At 43.2% G+C, this 23,262-nt stretch overlaps 1 protein-coding gene across 14 annotated transcripts in view; it reads left to right on the forward strand.

Annotated features, from left to right (window-relative positions):
- Window positions 1–23,262, forward strand: part of RUBCN (rubicon autophagy regulator) — a 72,214-nt gene extending 48,952 nt beyond the window's left edge. For 13 of the 14 annotated variants that reach the window (XM_080656631.1, XM_080656622.1, XM_080656621.1 and 10 more), the window contains 10 exons: window positions 180–281; window positions 9,762–9,825; window positions 11,114–11,246; window positions 12,179–12,324; window positions 12,824–12,888; window positions 13,362–13,600; window positions 14,113–14,174; window positions 14,610–14,763; window positions 16,576–16,669; window positions 16,897–23,262. In XM_080656631.1, coding sequence (XP_080512757.1) covers window positions 180–281; window positions 9,762–9,825; window positions 11,114–11,246; window positions 12,179–12,324; window positions 12,824–12,888; window positions 13,362–13,600; window positions 14,113–14,174; window positions 14,610–14,763; window positions 16,576–16,669; window positions 16,897–17,075 — 1,238 coding nt within the window. In that variant the 3' untranslated portion in view covers window positions 17,076–23,262. Of the gene's footprint in view, window positions 1–179; window positions 282–3,384; window positions 3,460–9,761; window positions 9,826–11,113; window positions 11,247–12,178; window positions 12,325–12,823; window positions 12,889–13,361; window positions 13,601–14,112; window positions 14,175–14,609; window positions 14,764–16,575; window positions 16,670–16,896 lie in introns of all 14 variants that reach the window. The other variant, XM_080656623.1, reaches the window with a different exon arrangement.

Consider the following 23,262-nt stretch of genomic DNA (forward strand, 5'->3'; position numbering starts at 1 on the left):
CTCCTGTACACCCCCTACTGGGGATGTGCCCGCAACCAAGGTACAGGCCCTTGACGGGAATCGAACCTGGGACCCTTGAGTCCGCAGGCCGACGCTCTATCCACTGAGCCAAACCGGTCAGGGCAGGAAATGTTTTTCTGTCCTGTTTATTCCCTCCTCCCTTTTTTTGATGTTAACAGGCTTTCGGGTCACTTCCAGCAGCTCCCAGTTCAGCTCCCGTGATTCCACACAGTTCTCTGACTCCGGCTCTGCTGATGAGGTTGATGAATTGGAAATCCAAGGTAAGAGTGGCACTTTGTTTCAAGGGAGCTTTTGTTACCAGTTTCTTTTAATTTTGAATCATGGGCTGAGAAGTTTTCCCTAAGTAGTGGTCTTCAATATGGTCCATGGTGGAATGTTGTGGGTTATTGTAAGGGACAGCCTCTCTTGCTAAAAACAAAACCCCTTTAAAATTTAAGCAGAAAAGAACACCGAAAGGAAGTGTTCCGGGTGGAATGGACTGGTTGTTGAAGTCACCTGGTGCTTCTTCCTCAATTGCGTCTTTCTTTTGGATTCTCCCTTGGATTCCTACTGCTAAGAGCCTCGGGCTGGCCCATACCTACATGAAATTAGCATCCTATCCCCTTGTATTCCATAACACAACTGAAATTGTTTCAAAGTGTTTAAAGGGAGCTTTATTATAATCCTAAGAGAAAAGGACAGAGTCACTAAGTGGGGAGGGGAAGCAAAAAAAGGAAAAAATTAAGTTTACAAAGTAGAGCTTTATTTTCTGTCCTCCCAGAGGCAAATTGCTTAGCAGAATCACGAACTTTCATTTGTTTGTTTTGTTGATCCTCACCCGAGGATAACAGATATCTGCATAGAGAAGGGGAGGGTTATAATCTGGGAAGGCAGTTGTTAAATTAGGTTAACCTATGATTAATGGGTTCATTCGTTTTTGCAAATCGTAGATTTCTTTGAGTTCCCATCAGTGCAGCAAACAGACGAAAAACAGCACTTCAAGGACATAGCTTTTCCCCCATGGCTGAAACCAAGTAATTTTCTTGTAGAGGGTGAATTGTACCTGTAATTCTCCATTGTGACATGGTGATGAATAGATAGATCTTTTACTGCATGAGGCTTTGCTTTCCTGTTTACACTAATCCAGAGAACTCATCCACCTGCACAGACCTCAAGGTGTGGTAGCTGATTTTCTTCCCTGTTCAGAAATAGAATTTTTACTCATACTTTTCCAGGTTTCCAGGAAATCTTTTTTCTGTATTCTCCTTAATATATCTGACTAGGGGCCCGGTGCACGAATCCGTGCACAGGTGGGGTCCCTGGGCCAGGCTGGCGATCGGGGCTGGCTGGCCGGTGGGAGGGACCATGGGAGGTTGGCTGGCCCTGGAAGGTTGGCTCTGGGAGTGCACTGACCACCAGGGGGCAGCTCCTGCATTAAGTGTCTGCCCCCTGGTGATCAGTGCATGTAATAGTGACCAGTTGATCAGTCTTTCAGTCGTTTAGTCATTCAGTTGCTTAGGCTTTTATATATGTAGATTTCTATTCATGACAGTAGTCGTCACTTAAAACTCATTTTTTTTTGTTTGTATGTGGTTTTCCAACAATAATTCTCCAATTCTCTGACACCAACTCTGAGTGTCCTACAATTCAGTTCTCACACTAACTTCTGGAGCACAGACCTAACCTCACAGCTTAAGGTCGTAATCCCATGAGTCTATCCCTGTTTAGATACCAGCCACAGATGGGTCACCAGGATCACCACATGTCTCCCTAGCCAATGACAAATTCAGGGGTTCCCATGACTCCCTACCCAGGTTCAGTAATTCGCTAGAATGACTCAGAACTCAGGAAAGCACTATACTTACAAATGAACAGCTACATGGAGAGGTGTGGAGGGCAAGGTCCCAAAGTGTCCATAGGAACCTCTGTCCTGTGGAGTCAGGGTGTGCCACTGTCCTATCAATATGTTCACCAACGAGGAGGCTCCCCCAGTCCTCATCACTGTAAGTTTTTATCAAGGTTTCATTGTGCAGGCATGAGTGATTAAATCATTAACCTTTAATGATTAAATGTAATCTCCAGGCCCTCTCCCCTCCTGGGAAATTGGGGTTGTGGCTAAAATTTCTTCTGGTAACCAGACCTATCCAAGCTATCTGGATGTCCCCAACAGTCCCCTTATTAAATAGTATAAGCTCATAGAAAGGGGCTCATCCTATCTAATAAAAGAGTAATATGCAAATCGACCATACCTCCGCTACACCCACAAGCCACGCCCACCAGCCAATCAGGAGCGAGTATGCAAATTAACCCAACCAAGATGGCTGGGGCCACGGAGAGAGCAGGAGGCTTGGGTTTCCCCAGCAATGGAGGCAGCCAAGCTTTCCGCCTGCCCTGGCCTGCCTTGTCCTTCACTTAAGGCTACAAAGTTTCAATTATAGAAGATAAATAAATCCCAACAAAAATGGTTGCAGCCACAGAGCGAGCAGGAGGCTTGGCTCTGCTCAAGGCTACAAAGTTTCAATTGTAGAAGATAAATAAATCCCAGATACCAGGGCCTCCGCTTGGGTCGCCGGGGGGTGTGGCCGGCCTGCAAACCATCACAGGCCCCTCACCCAGGCCGTCCCTCACCCCAAGGGAACCCCCACCCTGATCCAGGACACCCTTTAGGGCAAACCAGCCGGCCCCCACCCATGCACCAGGCCTCTATCCTATCTAATCCTATCTAATAAAAAAATAATATGCAAATTGACTATCACTCCAACACAAAATGGCTGCCCCCATGTGGACACAAGCTGGCCACCACAAGATGGCCAGCAGGGGAGGGCAGTTGGGAAGGACCAGGTCTGCAGGGGAGGGCAGTTAAGGGCAAACAGGCTGGCAGGGGAGGAGCCAAATTTGAAATAGCTTGCCTGGAGGTGGCCTGAAATACACCAGTGGGCCCAGAGAAGACGTTTAATCAACTAACTCTCTAGTCAGTTCCAAACAGAAATCCTTAAAGGAAAAGGCCTTAAGATAGGGTTTCTCAGACTCTAAACCCATAATTCTTTGTTGTGATAGACTGTCCTGTGCATTATAGGATATTTAGCATCATCCCAGCCTCTACCCATAAAATGCTAGTAGTGCAACCATGGCAATAAAAAATGTCTCCAGACATTGCCAGTTATAAAATCTGGCAAAATCTTCCCCTGGTTGAAAACCAAAGCTATAGGGAAAAGTATACCTGTAGAGTATACCTATAGATTTAAGTTCCTAAAAGCAGTTTCATCTTTTAGAGCAAAAGTCAAGTCCTGATTCCAGGAATATGTGGTATAGAACTGTCATTTTCATTGATTTACTTCCTGTCTGAATACTAAAGGGCCCCTTTTTATAATCATTATTACACAGATGGTAGCGAAGGATCTAACCTGACTCACATGTCAAAGAATGGACTCTCAGTGTCAATGGCCTCGATGTTTTCAGGTAGCCTTTGTTGCAAGCGTGGGTGTGCTCATACATGCATGTGTGTGAATGTTTGCACTAGCCTTTATACATAGTTTATGTGACACCTGTCAAGGTTATGAAGACTACAGGGTCTGGAGAACTAGCTTGGAAAAACTGGGCTTAAGACAGCTAGGGACACTTTATTTTACTTATTTATTTTTTAAAATAATTTTTATTGATTTCAGAGAGGAAGGGAAAGGGAGAGAGAGAAACATCAACGATGAGAGAGAATCATTGATCAGCTGCCTCCTGCACACTCCCTACTGAGGATCGAGCCTGCAACCTGGGCATGTGCCCTTGACTGGAATCGAACCCGGGACCTTTCAGTCTGCAGGCCGATGCTCTATCCACTGAGCAAAACTGGCTAGGGCAAGGGACACTTTAGATACTCATTTTCTTCTTCCTCATATGACCCCAACAATCCTCTTCACTGAGATGGTCCTTGTTTGTCTTTCCCTACAGTGATACTTACAGATTAAGTAGCTGTTATGGCTGGTGGAGGTAGTAGTGTAGAAAGGAATGGTCAGGTGAAGAAATTTTTTTTTTAATATATTTTATTGATTTTTTACAGAGAGGAAGGGAGAGGGATAGAGAGTTAGAAACATCGATGAGAGAGAAACATCGATCAGCTGCCTCCTGCACACCTCCTACTGGGGATGTGCCCGCAACCAAGGTACATGCCCTTGACGGGAATCGAACCCGGGACCCTTCAGTCCGCAGGCCGACGCTCAATCCACTGAGCCAAACTGGTTTTGGCAGGTGAAGAAATTTTAGTTTAAAACTATAGCTAAGCTACTGCCACATATCCAGATAGCAAAAGTCAGAGAGAATGGTATGAAACTTAGTGTCTCTTTAGAGTTTTGGAGAGCCAAAATCTCGCTCCTCGGTACTTTGCATACAGTTAGGATTTAATGCTGCACATGTTTGGCTTTAGTAATTGCTTTGTGATCCAAACAGATAGCCTTTCTGTAGGTGGGATAGCAAAGAAAGTAGCAGTTTTCTACTCAAAGTGGCTTTACAACACACAAACACAAAACGGGACTTTTATTAAAGTTAATTTTAACTTAATATTGTCAGCAACTAGAAATTGAAATAATTGTATAAAATTAGATCAAGATTTAGAGAAATAAAAATAATTAGGTACCTTTTTCTCTACTCCTGAATTGTTATAATTTATTCTAACATAGTCTTTCCTTGCTTGAGATATATTATCCTGCCACTTTTTAACTGTTTTTTAATGTTTATAATCACAGTCCTTTGATTGTGTGTTTATTGACTATAAGCCACTTTTCCATCAATCTACTTTAACCATAAAGCTTACCTTTATTTGGTCTTGCAGCATCCTTCACCCATTTTGGGATTATTATACCTTTTTTATATACCAAGAATATGAAACATTTTTCAATTAGAAACCTATTTTTTCTTGTGACCCACATCCCAACATATTAAGGGGCTTAGGGGTAAAGCAATCAGAACAAGCCTCTCTCAAGAGTTTTACTTTTTTTTGACACATAGATTTCCAATTATGAAAGTATATACAATTCATCTTCTTCTACTCTAGATTTCTTTATTGCTTTCTGTTTCTTTTCATCTGATTCTGGCCTTTAATCAAGTTTATTGCTGGTATCAAATTCTTGTTAAAAATGTCATACTTTTTATTAGCAATCTTTTTTATCATGTCGAGGTTTACAGATCATGTCTAGAGGTTTCTTCTTTTAAAATATATTTTTATTGATTTCAGAGAGGAAGGGAGAGGGAGAGAGAGAGAGACAGAAACATCAATGATAAGAGAGAATCATTCATCGGCTGCCTCCTGCACAACCCCTACTGGGGATCAAGCCCACAACCTGGGCATGTGCCCTTAACCGGAATTGAACCCGAGACCCTTCAGTCTGCAGGCCAACACTCTATCCACTGAGCCAAACCAGCTAGGGCTAGAGGTTTCTTTTTTATCACTGTAAATGATTTATGCTATTGAAGAGTCTCTTGTGATACTATCCTAGGAAGGTCATCAGAATCTATAACATCCTTAGAAAAATTAAGAATCATATTATGGACATCGTCTGTGATAAATACTCTGCACATGTAATACTCTGCTTAATGTAATCACTTTTCTTAGAACCTGATTCATCAAATAAACCATATGGAACAGAAGTGTTTATGAAGGAAATAGATTTGAAAGTGACTTCCTCCTAGCAATAAAGTGGATATAAACCTTGTGATCATAGAGAGCTTTGTATTAATTAACATCTATTTCTTTTTTAAAAACAATTTTACTGATGCATAATTACATACCAAAATTTAACCACTTTAAGTGTATAATAATTTTTAGTAAATTTACCAAGTTGTGTAACCATCGCCACAATCTAGTCTTAGAACATTTTCACCATCCCAGTAAATACCCATTTACAGTTATTCTCGTTCTCACCTCAAGACCCAGTTCACTGCTAATCTACCTTCTGTCTCTTGTAGATTTGCCTTTTTCTGGACATTTCATATTAATAGAATCGTACAATATATGATCTTTTGTGTCTGGCTTCTTTCACCTTACCTGTTTCTTCTGATGGTGTCTGCCAAACTGGTATATCATTCGTAAGCTCCCAATTCCAGATAGTCTTTTCAACTTCTTTAGTTTTGGTGTTTTGTTGTTCTTTTTACCGCCATCCCTCCTTTATCCTCGTCAGTTACAGCTGCATCAATTCTTCATTATCTTCCTTTGTAGATTCTCCTAGAATTTCAATCTTCTGCACATATATATCTAGTCAGGTCCAATCAAGAGACAGAAACCACACAGTAATTTGAATAGGGAAAGTTTAATATAAAGAATTATTAACTATAATGGGGGATCAAAGTAATGGGAAACTGGCTCATAAGGAGCAAAGAGAACAGTAGAACATTCAGGAATAGCAGATAGAGGCAGCAGCCACTATCCCTATGACTGAGGTAGAGCACCCGAGGTAGGAACAAAGTAGAAGAGGGCCACATCTCTAAGGCTGAGATTCAGACCTCCTGGCTCACTGGATGGTAGAGAAGTTCTCTGAAGCTGCCAAGCAGCCCTGAAAGTGTGCCAGGGGATGCTGTCCACATAAGATGCCATGCCAACGGCCCTCACCAGGAAATCATTCTCTGGGGTGCTAGAGGAGGCTTCCCCCATGCCTCAGAACTCAAGGGGAGCTGGAGGAAGTGGTTCTTGCTGTGAAGCTTTTCCAGGAGCTGCCAAGGGAAGCCATTTATGAGGAAGTAGCACTAGTAGGACTCGGCTGCAAGGCGATGGGAAGGCATGCTTACTCTGGGGAGAGTCACAGGCAGCACAGGCGTCTGCCTAGAGGAGCACACAACAACCGGCAAGAGAAACCCCTTCCTCCTCCATTGTCCCTCCAGTGCCCTCTACTGATAAAACTTAACATTGCACCAGCTGGCAAAAGATTACTTTTTACAAGTCCTGCTCCACTATCATAGAACAGACAAACAAAAGGACAGGTTTGCGGCTGAAAGGCAATAAATTGATAATAGGTAAATATATATAAAGAGGGAAGTTCATGAACTGTATTTTCTGACAAGTTTTTAAATTATATCCAATTCAAGGTAATCAGTTGCTTCTCCCTACCCTCCCTCTTTAAAATATTTTTTCTCCCTTTTATAACAAAACTAAAGTTTTAACCAGTTCTTTCCTGAGTATCCCTATTTTGGTATCTGGACATGCAAAAATTCTTCTTATAACATCATTATTTTTGTTGATTGTTTTTATATTTTTTTTAACTTTTTCAGTCAGTAGTAATAGCCTTGTCCTATTAAAACATCAGAAACATTTGAAATATGTTTCTGTAACTGAATTGATAAAAAGTTTCATAATTATGTTAACTTCCCCTCAGAAAGAAAGCTTCTCAGAGTTCTTTCTAAAGTGTTTTCATTTGGGGTACATGTAATCCATCCAGATGAATAGCTTCCTTCTCTCTGTTTACTCCCTAATTATCTTAGACCCTTGTCTACTTTCCCAAATAATTGACTAGTGTTTCAACCACATTACTTATTCATCTGCTTGGACTGACTAGAGAGTCAACAGGATGCAGCAAAGCCCAGTACCCACAGGCCTTCATGGTATTTGGTCAGTGTCAGGAGTCATGATGTCCCTTATGATATCAAGTGCTGCCTTTCCCCTCCACTCCTGGGGTAAGATCTTGACATCCAGATCTCTATGATCTTCCACACTCTTGGAAGTACTCATGATGAGCTAGGAAATCATTGCACCTGTGATTAAAAAAAGAAGAAGAAGATGAAGAAGAAGACGAAGAAGAAGATGAAGGAGGAGGAGGAGAAGGAGGAGGAGGAGGAAAGAAGAAAGAAGAAGAAGAAACGTGATAAAGTATGACTTGACTATATTTTCCAAAGAGGAAAGTTTAATTTTCTCTCAAAGAAAATAAGACTTTCTCTCTTTGAGTATGAAGAATTGCTGAATAGTTTTTATGAAGATGATGGTTTCCATAGCAATCATGAAATATCAATCACCTCTCCTCTCTGCTGTTTTCTTTAATAGCCTGGCCCTAAAGTAACAGCATTAGTTAACTCTTTATTCATGGATATCTGTCTAAGATCTTCTCTCATTTTTCCTTTTTTATCACTGCCAAACAAGCTAAAGTTTACTTTTTGCTTTTAACCAATTAATCATTTATTTGGGAAATGGTTTCTAAAAACCTATTATGTACAAAACACTCTGAGGGTTATAAGGACAAGGCAAGACTTAAGCACAATCCAAGACAGTATAAGTGTTAATCACATAAATGGTACAAACCAAATGGTCCATGAAGGTCTGCTATTGTCTAGAATTTTTTTCTCCTCCATTGGTACTATTTAGAATGGAATAGACAACTAGCAGCATATTGGGATCTGGATTTTGATGGTGCAAATTCAGGCAGATAATTATGATATATGTGAACTTATTTGTTAAATAAAATAAAATTTGTTATTTAATAGTAAAAAATGCTGTTTCTTTCTTGAGTTTTGCTATGCTTAGAAAGCATATGAAAATTGACAGATTTTAATTCTGTTCTCTTGTGTATATAGCTTTGAAGACATTGGTTTGTTAGGAATATTATATGAATATATACTTGTATACAGAGCCTGTGTTAAGTATTTTAGGGCCAAACAGAAGAATTAGATACGATCTCATTTTCTCACATGGTACATACAAAAAATATATAGAGAGAGGAAATGTGGAGAACAATTGAGCTACTCATAGCCAAGTGCAGAGTGATGTCATGTGAGCTCTAATGAGAGGCTTGAATGCAGTAGATTGATCATTGTGTAGGTTTAATTAGGAAAAGAAGCTCTTTTCATTGGGCATCAAAGGAAATGAGGGATTAGATTTATCTGAATAGTCTTGTTTTCATGACTGAATAGATTCTATTTGCCTTTCTTGGACATGACTGCTATATTTTACATTCCCCCCATTAAAGTATTTGGGTAGATGAGGTCTCTGGAGGTTTAGACATATCATTATTAGAAATCCTCTTCAAAATCCTTTATCAGAAATATGTGTTGAAAAGTCTGCCATAGTTTTCTGCAATTATGCCTAAAGATCATGTTGAATAATAGCTTTGTGCAAATTTGTTGCTTATCAAGCATCTCCGGGGAGTTGCCAAGCCACAGGGAAATTCTTTTCTTCCCTGAGAAATTCTTTACTACCAGACAGGAAGGAAAGCTTTCCATGAAGCTTTTTTTAAGGATATGGAAAGACTTCTCACATTCAGAGGTAATAGTAATAGTGATCAGATGTTAGGAGAAAAGTTCCAATTCCATATACATTTAATGAGTAACTTCTGTGATCCACGTTCTGTGTTAGGTATTGATTCTGTTATGGAAAAGAGCTAGATAGAGCTCTTGCCTCGGAGAGTTTATTATTTAAGAGGGCTTGAGATTTAGACAATGAGGGAGAGAGTGGAGTAATTTATTTCATGTTTCTGCTTGGTATAGGGTGTGTCCCTGTGTGCCTTAGGATGCTTCCTTTTCTTGTTCACTGTCTTGCACCAAGTCTGAGTTTGTTATTTCACCTGGATTTGTAGCCACTTTGACCTTCTCAGTGCTATGCTTATTGCCACTAATTCAGCCTGGCTGTGACTTGAACAGAGCCAAACTATAAATTATGTGCAGAGCTTCACCTGGACTTTGCTGCTTATCCTGCATAGAATGTAGCACCTAGATGCCACCCTGGGTGCTTAGCTGCAGTAGCTTGGAAAGGTTTCCATTATTATCCCTTACTTCCCTCATCTCTGATTTCTGTTTAGATGCTGACATCAGAAGGAGCACAGCCTCAAACAACAAACACTTGATTTCCTCCTCCCAGACCTTGTAAGTACTTTTTAAAAAATAAGTAAAATCATTGTTCATTTATTTTGTTTTTTAGATTTCACATGTAAGTGAAATCATATGGTATTTGCCTTTCTATGTCTGACTTATTTTATTTAGCATAATACCCTGTAGGATGTACAAGCTGTTGCAAATGGTTAGATTTCATTCTTTTTTATGGCTGAGTAATATTCCATCACATATATGTACCACAACTTTTTTATCCATATCTATTGATGGGTACTTGGATTGCTTCTATATCTTGGCTATTGTAAATAATGCAACAGTGAACATGAGGGTGCATAAATCCTTTCGAATTAGTGTTTTAGGTTTCTTCAGATACATACTCAGAAGTGAACTTGTTAGGTCTAAGAAGTACAAATTGGTAGTTACAAAATAGGGGATGTAAGATACAGCACAAGGAGTGTAGTCAATAATATTGTAGTAACTGTGTGGTGCTAGGTGGATAATTGAAATATTGGGGGATCACTTTGTAATGTATAAGATTATCTAACCACAATGCTGAATATCTGAAACTAATACAAAATAATGTTGACTGTAAACTGTAATTGGAAAAAATAAATAAACCTTAGGGTATATGGAGAAACAAACCCGGTTCTTGGCATAAGGATGGGAAAGACCATGGATGAAGCCATCCAAATTCACAAAGAGGCACGGTTAAGTGATGGGCCCGCCTTATTGATGGTGGGAAGCCCAGGGCAAGAGAGCAGAAGATCAATGGTTCAAACAGGGTGGTCTCTGGTGGAGGCAAAGCTCGCTGTATAGATTGTTCCTTCTTTCCTAACAGATTATACCAGAGGCCCCCAGAAGATTGGGCCTCAAAATTGAAAAGAGTGATCATGATTTCTGACTATGAAATCAAATTGGACAGGTTCCACATTGTAGTAGCTCATTTGGGAGTAACAATAGCTCTTTATAGTCCACAAAGCAGTTTACTCACTTTATTTTGTAAACAGGCATTATGATCCCCATTTTGCGGTAAAGAAACTGAAGTATAGAGAAACTGAAGTGATACAGAATTCTTAACCAGCAATGCCATGCATTGCAGATAAGTGGGATATGAGCCTAAGTCTCAGGACTGTAAGACCAGTATATTTTCCACTATACACATGTGTCTAAAGATGATAGGAAAAGAAGCTTACAGACTGGGATTACAGTGGGTGTTCTCTCAGCCCAGAAGTCACTGTGTGTGGTAGCAGGTCCCGAAAGGAAGGCTCCGTCTTCCTGTCTTTTCTCTATGTTCAGCCTTCCTTGAATCTCTTCTTTCCAGCTCCCACTGCTTCCTCCACTCCACATCCGCTGAGGCAGTAGCCATGGGGCTCCTGAAGCAGTTTGAGGGGATGCAGCTCCCAGCCGCCTCAGAGCTAGAGTGGCTAGTTCCAGAGCATGATGCCCCTCAGAAGGTAGATTCTTCAGCTTTTTCTCCACCCTCTGTCCAGCCCCAGGAGGTTGTGAGCCTTTCTGATATTGTTCTCTTTTGTCACATGTCCCCAATCTAGAATGAGCCTATGTGTTTGTTTCCTTCCTTACTCACAGAAGCCATTCTTACAAATTTGTTGAATGAATGAATGAATGAATGAATGCTTACCTAGGTTTTCCCTAGCAATTGTCAAAACAGATAATGGCTCCCTAGCCAGTTTGGCTCAGTGGATAGAGCGTTGGCTTGCAGACTGAAAGTTCCCAGGTTCGATTCTGGCCAAGGGCACGTGCCCAGGTTGCAGGCTCGATCCCCAGTAGGGGCCGTACAGGAGGCAGCCAATCAGTGATTCTCTCTCATCATTGATGTTTCTATCTCTTTCTCCTCTCCCTCTTCCTTCCTCTCTGAAATCAATAAAGAAATATATTTAAAAAAATAAAATAAAATGTAAACTCAAATTTTAAAACAAAAACAAACAAAAAAACCCCCAGATAATGGCTCCTCCACTGTCCTTATTCCACATGACTGCTGACTAGACCCAGAGGCAGACCTCCTGTGAGTGACCACCTTTGAGAGACTGTGAAAAAGCAAATTTTTCAGATTCTTCTTTGTTCTGTAGTTGAGTAAGGCATGAAGCACCCTGGAATACCAGGAGTCCTGGGGTGGGTCTGGGACAGCATCAGCAATGGGTGTTACCACGCTGGGATGCAGCTCCTGTTCCTTTTGCTTCTTGGAACCAAAGCTCTTACTTCTAGTAGCCTGGTGTCTCATGGTTTCAAGGGCCAAGGTTCCCAGAAGCTCTTACCTATGATCTTCCTGAAATGTCTTTCTTTGTGCTGCTTTCATGGCCAGAAGGTTTAAGAATCTGTGTTCCATCAGACTGTTTATGTTAGATCACCCTGTGCTCTTCTCCTGCAGCTCCTGCCCATCCCTGACTCACTGCCCATCTCACCAGATGATGGGCAGCATGCTGACATCTACAAACTGCGTATCCGTGTTCGTGGCAACCTGGAGTGGGCCCCACCCCGGCCTCAGATAATTTTTAATGTTCATCCAGCCCCGACGTGAGTAGCCAGTGACTGTGTCCCCTGAAAAAGATACATTCTCTTTGGATTGTCAGGGCTATCTCTTCATCCTCCTATCTCTGCATCTAACTGTACATCCCACACAATTCTAACAGGCAGCGGGAGAGGATTTCCATCTTGTAAGTCTTACTCAATCCTACCATTCCTTCACAGAGGAACCTGGAAGTTAGTCTTTTATCCTTGGACGATTGCTTGTCTTTTCTATTGTTCTCTCTTCTTTACTATTTCTCATCTCTTACATTTGTACAGAAAGGGTGGCTCACTATTGAGGAGAATTGTTGCCTAGACCTAAATTCTTTTAATCCTTGGTTTGAATTGGTTCTCCCAATAGGTTCCGTTTGTCTAATTCTAAAAAATAGGTGAATGCTCCTCTCTTCCCAGCCTTAACAAGAGCCCTATGTTTGTATCCTCATCCTTTACATCTTGGAGGCCTCATGCTACTGGCATCTGCCAATCCGCTCCCTTCCCCTTTCCACAGGAGGAAAATTGCTGTGGCCAAGCAGAATTACCGCTGTGCAGGATGTGGCATCCGGACAGACCCTGGTGAGTATTTTCTCTGGCCCCCTTACTAACTCCAAGGGCTTTATCCTCTCACTCATTTGGGCAGGGAGATCTGGTCAGAGAGGTAATAAGAGGAGGTGACAGACAGAATTGGGAGAAGGAGAGAAGGGGCCTGGAGGGGAAGGGATAAGACTAGGCAAGAACACTGGCAGTCAGAGGGAAATTATGTCTAGGAGCACATTGCCAGGAGTGTATACCAGAGAAAATTTGGTACTTCTGACCAGGTTCTTGGAGGATACCAACTCTGGCAGGGTTTGTTTTCTGAGGTGCCTCCAGGATGGTACACAGAAGCCACAGGCCCCACTACATAGGTTGCTGCCAACTTTGGGAGCTCGAACAGAGGTGGCTAGAGCCCCCTGGCCATTCCTCCTGCTCTTCAAAAGGAACAGCAGCGCTGCCTCACCAGCTTATATAGATGAGACACATCTCACCTTTTGACTTCCTGGTTTTTCTAGATTATATCAAGCGGCTGCGGTACTGTGAGTACTTGGGCAAGTACTTCTGTCAGTGCTGCCATGAGAACGCCCAGATGGTTATCCCCAGCCGGGTTCTGCGCAAGTGGGACTTCAGCAAGTATTATGTCAGCAATTTCTCCAAGGACCTGCTCATTAAGATCTGGAATGATCCTCTCTTCAATGTGCAGGACATCAACAGCGCCCTCTACAGGAAGGTTAAGCTGCTCAATCAAGTTCGGGTAAGACCCGTGAAAAAGGTCACATCATAGATTACCCTTCGCATCTTCTCGCTGTGTTCGTACACTTTCCCAAGATCGCCATGCTTCTCGTTGTCACCGTGTCATTGCTGTAACATCTCACCATTCATACTGTCTCTGTGTACTTCCTCTTGCCATTTCCCAGGTGTCTGTCTAGTTAGAATCCGAAACCTGCCAAGGCAGCTCTGAAGCTATAGATAGCACTCAATGGCAACAGCAGGATTTCTCCCTTCTCTGAAAATTATGAGTGGAGAATAGGGTCTCAGATGGGAAATTTGAATTCTGGATTTCTTAGCGGCTCCTAACTGTGTATGTGATTTGGGAGACTGACCTAACAGAGGTCCTGACTGGAGGTCACTTTGAAGTGAGTTGTTAAGTTACAGGTATAGAGAACAGTCGGACTCTCAGGGTTCAAAGGCACTGATCTAATGGTTGTTTCTCTTCTTCATACCCTTTCTTACTCCCACCCACCACCACAACATCTGTCTCCTCAGCTGCTGCGGATCCAGCTTTATCACATGAAGAACATGTTCAAGACATGCCGATTGGCCAAAGAGTAAGTCTTTCATGGAGGCCTCTGGCTGAGTTAATGTCTCTGAAAGAAACATGTCCCAGCAGTTGGCCCTTGTTGTGTGTAGAAGGAGAATAGGGGGATGTTGCAGAAAATTCCAGAAAAGGTAAATGAGAAGCAGTAGCTGTCTGTATTCTCTCTGGAAGGAGAAATCTGTGGTGATTCTCTCCAGGGCAGGCCCACCATTTTTTGCAAGCTGTCATTAATCCCTCTGCAAAAGGGTATAAAGTCACTTCTGCCATCCAGACACCTGGTTGTGGGAGGGTGGGGGTGGCCTGGAGCACCTAGGCTGGCTGAGTGTTGCCCACTTCATTACCTATGCCTGGACCGCTTCTCTTCCCTTATCCTGCTTATGGATAGAGATCCTTCTACTGTGGTGTTCATTGTCTGCTCCCACGCACCTCCCCTCCTCTCCCGTAGCCTTCTGGATTCCTTTGACACAGTTCCAGGCCACCTGACAGAGGATCTCCACCTGTACTCGCTGAATGACCTCACTGCAACCAGGAAGGGGGAGCTGGGGCCCCGGCTTGCTGAGCTCACCAGGGCGGGGGCTGCCCATGTGGAGCGATGCATGGTAAGAAAGTCTCACTTTAGTGTGTGACTGAACCCTTGCCTAGGGATACAGGTTGTGGGGTGGACCCAGGGTTCTTACCATTTAGTTCCAAGAAGTTGAAATGGCCTGTCAACACTGAGAGAGAAACTGGACATGATTGCTTGTCCCTAGGATGAATAGCTAAATCATCCAGATGGAAAGAATCTAGAATTAGGAGAGGATTTGGTGCTGGCATTGCCCCTGAGTAACTGGGCAGTTCTAAGCAGACCTTCACCAGAGAATTACCATGATGTGGGAGCAGAACCTCGGTTAGCATCTGGAGAGGGCCTGGGTCTTGACTTTAGCATTTTTAGTCACTGTGACCAAAGGAAATACTTTGCCCTCTCTGAGGTAAGCTTTAATTTTCTTGCCTCTAAAAATGAAGTCAGTAATTAATATCCACTGTCCTTTCATCTCAGTATTATAGAGGATTGAAGAAATAATTTATGTGAAAGCGTTTTGTAAGCTTTAATGGTTCTATAGATTCAAATTATTGTTCTTGATATACCCAACATGCCAGAAATTCAGAAATTTTATTTTATTATTATTTTTTGTTAATCCTCACCTGAGGATATTTTTTTCATTGATTTTTAGAGAGAGTGGAAGGGAGGGAGGGTGAGAGAGGGAGAGAGAGAGAAATATCAATGCAAGAGAGACACATCGATTGGTTGCCTCCCACATGCACCCCGACCAGAGCTGGGGGTTGAACCTGCAACCCACGTTTGGCCAGGAATCGAACTCGAGACCTTTCAGTGCACAGGCCAACGCTCCAACCACTTAGCAACACTGGTCAGGGCAGAAATGTTATTTTTAGAATTTCCCATTTTATAATATGCCCAGTTTGTGTTCCTGTGATAGTCCCAGAATTAGAGCTTTAAATGGCCATATGCAGAGATCCTGTGTGTCAGGGGTAATTGGAAAGACATAGCTATAACGTGACTCAAGGGTGGGTGTTATTTTGGAGAAATATTCTTGCCTTCACATTTTATCTTAATTGGCTGTAGTTCCTATCTATATATACAAAAGCCTAATATGGTAAGTGTTCGACCGTCTGACCAGTCGCTATGGCATGCACTGACCACCAGGGGGCAGATGCTCCGATTGGTAGGTTAGCTTGCTGCTGGGGTCCGGCCAATTGGGACTGGGTGTGACGGGCTGGACAAGCCCTGGAGCCCTCCCACAGTCCCTCCCTGGCCCCGATCGGGACTGGGCAAGATGGCCGGACAGACCCTGTAGCCCTCCCATGGTCCCTCCCTGGCCCTGATCGTGCACCAGTGGGGTCCCTTGGCCTGGCCTGTGCTCTCTTGCAATCTGGGACCCTTCGGGGGATGTTGGAGGGACTGACTTCTTCCCGTGTACCTGTTTTTCCATAGTTGCTTGCTAGTCAGCCCGATCCCCACAGGCCAAGCCAAGAGACCCCACCAGTGCATGAATCCATGCACTGGGCCTCTAGTTTCAAGATAAAATCATTACCCATACTGGAATTTTGACTTTAGGAAGCCTTTTAGGCACTTTTCTTCTTTTCACTGGGAGCCATACTCATGGGTGGAGTTTCTGAAACTTGTGCCTCTAATCTCCACCTTGAAGTTTTGTCTAACACTGCCCAGCCTGGTCCTAGTTTGCCTGTCATACTTCTGAGTCTAGCCTGGGTCTCTTTTCTGAAAGTGGGAAAACACCCGAGAGCCCATTTAAATCTCATTTATATTTTTCCCCTCCTTTCACTTTTATTCACCTTCTTGTGCCAGTTCCTGGGGTTCTGTCCCTCATTTTGCTGCCTGTCCCTTTCCTCCCCAGCTCTGCCAAGCCAAGGGCTTCATCTGCGAGTTCTGTCAGAATGAGGATGACATCATCTTCCCTTTTGAGCTCCATAAATGCCGGACCTGTGAAGGTGAGGGCTGGTGCCAGGTGTGGAGTGGGCAGATAAGACTGAACACAAAGCTAACGTATTTCCCTTCAGCCACCCCGGTTAGTAAGCGTCTGGCCTGATTCAGCAGCTCCCTGTGTTTACCGCAGGCACCCTGGGCCACGAGGTGGAAAGGGGTGTAGCGGCAACTCACTCCCAGCCCGAGATAATACAGCCTGTGCTCTTCTCTGTCACCTTTCCATCCCGAATAGAATGTAAAGCGTGTTACCATAAAGCTTGTTTCAAATGTGGAAGCTGTCCCCGGTGTGAGCGACTGCAGGCCCGGCGGGAGTTGCTGGCCAAGCAGAGCCTGGAGCCCTACACGTCAGACTGCGAGGAGGAGCCCACGGAAGCTTTGGCCTTGGAGGCTACCATCCTGGAGACCACCTGAAGAAAGCACGTCACGCCCTGTTTCCCGGGGCTGGGGTCACACAACGCAGAACTGAGCCTCCCTTTTAAGGACTTTCCCCACTTTTTTTAAAATTATCATTATTATCATTTTTTAATGACTTGTCTAATGTCCATATAGAGCCAACCTTTGTTGGGTTGGTGGGGTCCAGTCTGCTGTGACAAATTGTAGGTACCAGGAATTTCCATCAGAACTGACACATGGGTCCCTAAGTGAAGCTTGCAGTGCCTCTGCCAGGGGAATGGACAGTGAAACCCAATTCTCTGACATCCATGGCCTCCTTCACTTGGACCAGATCTGGTTGCAGCTGCATCTCAAGTATCATTTCCAGTTTCATTTTGTTTTAGTTCTGGAGCCTCTGAGCCAGGCCTGTCTCAACCAACTCACTTCTCCTTTGCTGCTGAAACAGGATGGAGCTTTCTCCCTCCCAGTCCTGAAATAGGGCAGACCATGCCCTGAGGAGAAGCAGCAGAGGACGGACAGCATTGTGGACACTCTGTCCAGCTTATTTCGCTGTTTTTGAGGCCATAGAAACAGCATTATTACTCCCCTGGAATCCAGAGGCCTCACAGAGGCAGCCATGGCTTCCTCGCTTGAAGTCTTAGGTGCAGGTGACTGCTCACGGACTTCCTTTATCTACCCTGAGGGGCTTGAAGCAAAGAATAGGCCCATTGATAGCCTTACACCAGGCATAAATGAGGCTGATTAAGGAGAATTTATTCAGTCAGAGAAGCTGTTGGTCTCCTCTTAGGTGATAGGGTCCCTACCTCTGGTGCAGATCTGATGTTTCAAGCTCAGACAAGTCCCTGATGCCATCCTAAACTGAGGACAGAAAGCCCATCCACCATCTTATTTGGTGGGTCTCTTGCCACTGCATCCTCTGTTAGGTGGTCATTGTGATTCTGAGTAAAAGTATGGCCCAACTCCATTCTCTCTTTCCCCATCCTGTAGCAGAGCTGGGACCCTCCCTGGTGGCTGATCTCTTGCCTTAGTTTTTTTGTCAACGTTGGGAAAAGCTTCCTGTGATTAGTGGTGTTAGAGAACTTGACAGTTTGTGTTTGTGAGTATGAGTCTTTACGTCAATTATGCACTTAACTCTTTAGCTTGGTGATAGTCATATGTTTATTGATCCTTTTCATATTACTAACTTTAACACACACACCCCTTTTTAAAATGTGTGTTTGATGGGAGAAGTTTCTGACGGGACCATGTATGTTTGTGGTTGTTCTTAAGTTGCTGAAGCTCCTGACCTGTTTCTAAAACACTGGTTAGGGTCGCTGCTTCAAGGGCCAGCAGCTCTGTGACCTAAAACCCACAGCAATTTTGTTCTGGGACTGACTGCTTCCTGTGTACCCGTCTTTCCATAGTTGCTTGCTAGTCGGGAAAACTTGGCGTGTGTGCTGCCCCAGGAAGCTGAATAGAAAGTTGCACATGGTTAGTGGAAGCTGATAAGTGCCTGAGCTGGAAGCAACCAGGAGTTTCATAGGAAGTAGCAGGGACTGTACGGTAACAGTCAGATCTTAGGCACCACGGGGGTAAGGGGAGCAGGGAGGCATGCACCAGTGGCATTGGTCCCTCTGCCTCAAACTTGGAAGACCCTGAGGCTGTTCTCCCTTTAATTCGTGGAGGAGTCTCTGAAAGCCAAGGCCTCCAGCCCAGCCCTGTTTTGAAGGACAGACCAGCAGCTCTCTTGTCCTTCAAGGAGTTTGGGGAATGATTCCATAAAACCCAAGGCTCACAAAGCCTGAGATTCAGATCCAGGGGTTTGTAAAAATGGTGAGCTCTACTTCCAATTTTGGTTGAAATGACAAATCCAGCTCCTCATTCCACGTCACTACACTGGAGGAGAGATGTCCTCTCATTTTTGCGCTGCCTGTTTCATATTAGCATAGGATCAAAGGATGGAAAATGCTGACACCGTTTCCAAAGCCGAGCTCAACAGTCTCACCTGCTGCTGGGTTCTCACCTATTTCCCTTCACCTCCCCACCCCATCCCTTTAGGTTGCGTATCTGTTTTAGTGACCCTGACACTCTGGTGTCATCACTGTCCAAAGACCCATTTATTTATTTATTGGAGAGTAGGGGGAGAGAGGAATGAGGGTGGGATATTTTGAAAGCACTTTGCAACTAACCAGTATCTGAGAGTCCCTGCTATTGTGGGGAGACGCTTTGCACTGAAGAGAGTTCCTTCTGAATGAAATAGGAGGGAGGAAGTATTCTTTTCTAAAATAAAGGGAAAAACGTTTGCTTACTAGGTGGAGACAAGATTCAAGACACAGCAGAAGAGTGGAAGGCAAATATTTTCCACTTAAATGAAGCTATAATTGACTTGCTCCACTTAGGCTTTAGAGCTTTTTGTTAAATTAACATAAAAGGAGCAAGAGTCTAAATCGAGATGTTCTGTGTATACAACTCATGTTCTGAACTGGATTCCTACTTGCTGTAATTCACACATACCTAACAGCTCATTGTCCTCTTTAATAAACTAAGGAAATAAAATTCTGCCTTTCATTTGCCTGCCTTGACTCTCAGGAAATGGTAGTCAGGTACGGACATCTACTGTAAAGAAGGCACATCTGAAAATTCAGGCGGTGTCTGTGTTAGAATGCCAGGGAACTGGCTCTTACAGTTCAGGAAAAGGGGGTTAGATGCTTCATCACTGACTTGCCATGTGACTTTGGGCAGATCATGTCACCTCTCCAGATTTCTATTTCTTCATGTGGCACGTAGTCCTTCCCAGTGCACGGGGGTGCCCCCTCTCCATTCCCGTGCTATAACTATCACTTAAGGTGAGGCATGTCTTCCTCTCCACAACATCTTAGGTCAGGGGTGGGGAACCTTTTTTCTGCCAAGGGCCATTTAGATATTTATAACATCATTTGAGGCCCATACACAATTAGCCTGCTATATTTGGTCAAACATTTAATTAACTCACCCCTAATGCCTTGGCAGGGCCAGACCAAATGATTTTGTGGGCTTTATACGGCCCGCAGGCTAGATGTTCCCCACCCCTGTCTTAGGTGCCTTAGTCCCCACTTCTATGAACAGCTGGCTCTGAGTTTCTACCTTGTGGCCCAGTGGAGCTCCAGCTCCACCCTGCAACTTTCTGAGCATGTTCCCCTCTATGACCCTTATTCATCTCCAACCAAAAGAGCCTCAATAGAACACTCAAATCTGAGATGAATATGAAACATAAATATCCTATTTCCCAAAACCTAATCATTATTCACCCCAGTTTCTAAATTTATTTGTCTTCGACTCCTTCCTCTCTGAGTCAGGAGGCATGTTGTGGTAGTAAAGTATTATCTCCTTCCTACTACCCATCATTAAGTTCAATTGATTTCTCTCTTTAAATGAAATCTATCTCCTTCCTTTTCTACCACTAGCACACAAATCAGGTTCTTTTCTTACATCTCAACCGTCTCCAGCCATGCCAGTCTTTTCCTATTGAATCAGCCATCAACTATTTGGGAACCTGTTGCCCTCCATAGTGTGGATAAAGAGTGGGGAGGACAGAAAGCTTTACTGCGGGGTCACACTCCCTTGCCTAAAACCAGTATTCTCTCCCCATATGATAAAGTTTGGTCCCTTCCCCTGGCACATAATGAATCTTCAATACATGGCCACACTGCAGCTTCCTAGACAGATCGCTTGACATTCCCTGAACCACTAGCAGTTTCTCAAATATACCTTGATCTTTCCTCCTTTCAAGAGCTAACTCAGCTACATCCTGGCCTTCCCCGACAGCATTCTACTGTACTCACCCTGTGTGAGCCCTAGACACTCACTAAACCTCCTGTTAGATCACTTCTCACACAATCTTGTTATTTAGTATTTTTCCCTGAATAGAGCAACAAACAAGTGAATGAATGGAATGAATGAATGACTTGCCAGGTGGCCGTTCAAATAAGGAACTGTCCTACGTAGAAGCAAATGGACAGATGAAATGACCCTTTGAAGGTCCTTGCTGATAAGGATGCTTTTGCTGCAGCAATGGCCCTGACTGACCACTGTCAAACACCTGTCCTCTTTAATCACTCTAAACTCAGTAGCCCTTCCTCTGCAGAAACTCAGTGATAGCCCCAAAGACCCAGCACAAACCCTTCCAAGTTAAGCCAGAAGAACCCATGCTGAGGTCTTAGGCAGAAAGAAGCCCTGACAGGCTCAGCTCATATATGCTCTTCCTGGCTGCTTCCCTTTCCCTTGTAGTCACTGGATCCTGTAGTCAGGCGAATTTAGTCAGTTTTCCTCTTCGCCACATGGATCTTTGTAATAACGGTTCTCTACATTATTACTACCAGCATGAGCAGGTCTGGTTTCTTCCAACCAAAAAAGCCCCAATAGAACACTCACTCAAATCTGAGATGAATATGAAGCCAACTAACCCTGGGGGTCTCTAGTCTAATTGCAGGATCTGTCTTTAAGGTATCCCTGTTTGTTTTTCCCCCCAGGAATTCACATGGGACTCTAATATAGATGAGTTCAATGGGATTCCACCCCCTCAGAGTCTGTGTGGGTTCAACTATTCATTAGCTTTCTGTAAAATAGACACGACTCTTCCTGGAGAGTGGGAGAACCACTTGGGGTTTATTCTGTTCTTGATCATGTTTTTCCCTCCCTGCCTCTCAGTGGGTATAAGAATGATCAAAAGTGAGACAAGGGACAGAGAGTGTTCCAACCTTGGCTCTGACTAACTCCCCTCTTAGCTGTCTTAATCTCTTACCACCAAATCTCTGCAGTGGTTACTTTCCCAAATTTTGAAGTGATGAAAGTGTTCTCATCCCACGGCTTCTTTTTTTGCAATGGTTTCTGTTTTGTTTTCTCCAGCAGTCATTATCAGAGCAGATAACATTCCAAATGTCCTTCACTCACTTTATTATTAAACTGCCAGCTTTTTCCTTGCCAGGAACTAAACTAGGAGATCTGATGATATTTGTATGTCCTAAAAGTGCCCTAGGTATTTAAAATCTTCATGTCTACAAGGTAAGCTGAAAGAAGTAAAGCCACGTGAAAGACTGATAAAATATCCAAATGTGTTGCAGCCAGAGGTAGGAAACTAGCTTACAGTACACCATCTTTACTTTGTTCTAAGGACCTTTGTTTATTGTTACAAACTAGGTGTGGTTCACAGGAAGCCAGACCTTGATTTCCAGGAAGTTCTCACGTTTCTCTTCTATACATTTAACTTAGACTTGAGATCTTCATAGGCCAAGAGTGAGAGGACTGTTCAAAGGACCACTGGTTTATATTGTTAGCCTAGCATCCATCCATCCATCCATCCATCCATCCATCCACCGATCCACCCGAAATAAACATCTATTGAATGCTTCCTATGTTTCTGTGTTCCAGACACCATGTCAGAGCTGGAATACAAAGAATCATAGAACGCTGTATCCAAAGATGTTTACTGCAGCATAATTTATAAGACTGAAAAGTTAATAATGGAAAATATAAAAAAATAGATGCAACCATTAAAATGATGGTTATAAAGATCATGACAGTAACATGGAAAAAAATTTATAAAACAATGTTATTGTGGAAAAAGAGGAAAAAGTATGTGTCAAATGTACATGAGTTCATACTGATATAAATAATGAAATAAATAAACGGGGACTAAGAGGCAAATCTTTCTCACAGAAGAATTCCAAACAATATATGTAAATTCTGCCCCTCTGGGAGATGGAGTTTAGGGTGGGCTGGAATTAGTAATTCACTTAAAAAAAAAAAAAAAGAGCGTGGAAATAGAAAAATAGCAACTTTACAATGGGGAAACCTGGCCAATAAACACTACCTTAACCAAGTGATCAAGGTTAACATCACTAGGGGTGTCATGTGTATATCATTTACCTGATATGGTGAGTTGGACACATCATCTCTGTGGTATTCTTTCCCCAAACCCATGACACCAGTCTAACCGTGACAAAACACAGGACAAACCCAATTTGAGGGACTTTCTACAGAATACCTGACCAGTACTCCTCAAAACTCTCAAGGTCATGAAAAACAAGGGAAGTCAGAGTAACTCTCACAGACCAGAAGAACCTATGACATATGCTGACTAAATGAAATGTGCTACTCTGGGTTGGATCCTGGACCAGAAAAAAGGACACCAGAAGCAAAAACTGGTAAAATATGAATAAAGTCTAGAGTTTAATTCAAAATAATGTGC

This window comes from Plecotus auritus (genome assembly GCF_963455305.1).
Source record: "Plecotus auritus genome assembly, chromosome: 2".
Lineage (NCBI taxonomy): Eukaryota > Metazoa > Chordata > Mammalia > Chiroptera > Vespertilionidae > Plecotus > Plecotus auritus.